General features: G+C 34.0%; 1 protein-coding gene across 1 annotated transcript in view; it reads right to left on the bottom strand.

The window, feature by feature from the left end:
• LOC117117091 (septin-7-like) overlaps window positions 1–2028 on the bottom strand; it is a gene marked incomplete in the record, with an annotated part of 49544 nt that overhangs the window by 12637 nt on the left and 34879 nt on the right. Inside the window, 1 exon segment of the mRNA XM_033261274.1 lies at window positions 864–964. Coding sequence (XP_033117165.1) covers window positions 864–964 — 101 coding nt within the window.

A 2028-nucleotide genomic window follows, 5' to 3' on the forward strand; every position in this document is an offset into this window, starting at 1 on the left:
TTTCAACGACTTATATATAATTTGAAGAACACACGTGGATTTACAATGATATATATATATATATATATATATTTGGTATTTTCGAATTAAAGATACCATTTATACATAAAAATCTATATTTAACTATAGACGTTTGGTATTCTTATGGGTCTTCAGCCCGTTGCCACCTGGCCTTTTGCAACCCAGCCCGTTGCCACCTGGCCTTTTGAAACCCAGCCCGTTGCCACCCAGCCTTTTGCAACCCAGCCCGTTGCCACCCACCCTTTTTCCACCCTAGGCCCATTGCCACCCAGCCTTTTTCCACCCTAGGCCCATTGTCACCCGGTATTTTGCCACACTGCCTTTGTATTATTATAATCATTATTTTATTCACCAGCAAAAAGACCTTTTTATACAAACAATGCGTTATGACTTATGAACAATGAATACCATACCCTGGCAAAATATCACCTTGACAAAATTCACGATATTACAGATAATTAGATATGAGAAGGGAAATATACTTTAGGTAACGCCATTGTAAGGAAATGATACACTGTATAGTCATTGGATTAGTGGTTGTGATTAGTGCTTGCGAAGCAACATCAGCCATGGCTTGTTAAACCAAAAAACAACTGTTTTATTCTTTAGGCCTAGAGGGGCAGATCCAGAATTTGTTTAATGAGGGGGAATCAATTTCATATAGGTCTACATTTAATATAATTATACAGATAATTGTGTTTTTTTTCTGTTAAAAAATATAAGATGGTAGGTGAAAAATGTTCCCCCATTGCCCTGCCCTAAATCCGCCCCTGATATAATAGGTTCGGTCTCAGAAGAACTTGCTCAGTTTTTGACATTTATAATATAGATGTTGGCTTTACCAATTACTATTGTCAACTTGGTCACCAAATCCAGGTGTGTCTACGATGGTTAGTCTCAGCTGGACTCCATTTTCTTTCAGGATTACATTGGACGTTTCAACCTACAAAATAAAAGATAATTAGCATTTTTAGCTAATGAATTACTGTACATATTTATCAATTTGTCAATCAATCAATCAATCATTTATACATTACAATACAAAAATAATGATAAATTTGCAGATAACAACCGAAATTTACTACAATTAGGTTTTGGTTACACTTACAGTATTAAAATACAAAATATACTTATTTTATAATTAATATAAATCTACCCATATGCAGAAAAAGAATATTTTCCAAACAGATCTTCATATTTTGTCCATGTCCCATTAGAGATAAAAATCAAATTCTCGCAATTAAAGTCTTTGGTGCATGAGAATTCAAATTATTTATGCGTAAGTCTAAAAATAATTAAATAATCAACGCTCGCGTGTCTTGATAGTATTAGAATACTAATCAATATCTCGGCACTTAAGGAAAGAAGATGAGCCAGAAAAGTGCAATGTACTCTTAAAGGTAAATTTCTTTTAGTTGTTTATCAACTTCTAGAGAACTGTTCTGACGGCAATGAATTTTACACTTCGGAAAGCCAATCTATCCCATTCCCCTCTAAAGACCAAAGAATTATGATGGCAGCATAGCACTGGGTGGGGCTTAAAGAGGACCACAAAAATCACTATGCCTACTGCAGACAAACCTACAATTATTGATTTTATTATAATTAATGTAGCTCCACTCAAATTAAATTAATTTAACAGACATGTATACCGAGAAAAAGATTTACCAAGTTCAATGAACCATATTCCATATGCCTTGCTATATCATTAATGTTGGAAAGGTCAATGACATGGAAACAAAGTATCTTCTTTGCATAATTGACCAACTGTAACGACTATGTACTACCTTGACAATCACACTTAAAAATGAATTTCTTAATGGACAACATACAATGCATTGATTGATTGTACTAAAAAAAGTACACTACATTTTTATCACCTTTGATCAGTATTCTAAATTGGGAATCGGCACAATATATATATAGATTCATGCTTTACAATTCGCCTGATGAGTGAGGCCCTGTGTGGTCATATGAAACAGATTTGTAGCGATTAAAGATATGAAG

This window comes from Anneissia japonica, unplaced genomic scaffold (assembly GCF_011630105.1).
Source record: "Anneissia japonica isolate Jap-2015-1 unplaced genomic scaffold, ASM1163010v1 scaffold287835_len3118868_cov185, whole genome shotgun sequence".
In the NCBI taxonomy this organism is placed as follows: domain Eukaryota; kingdom Metazoa; phylum Echinodermata; class Crinoidea; order Comatulida; family Comatulidae; genus Anneissia; species Anneissia japonica.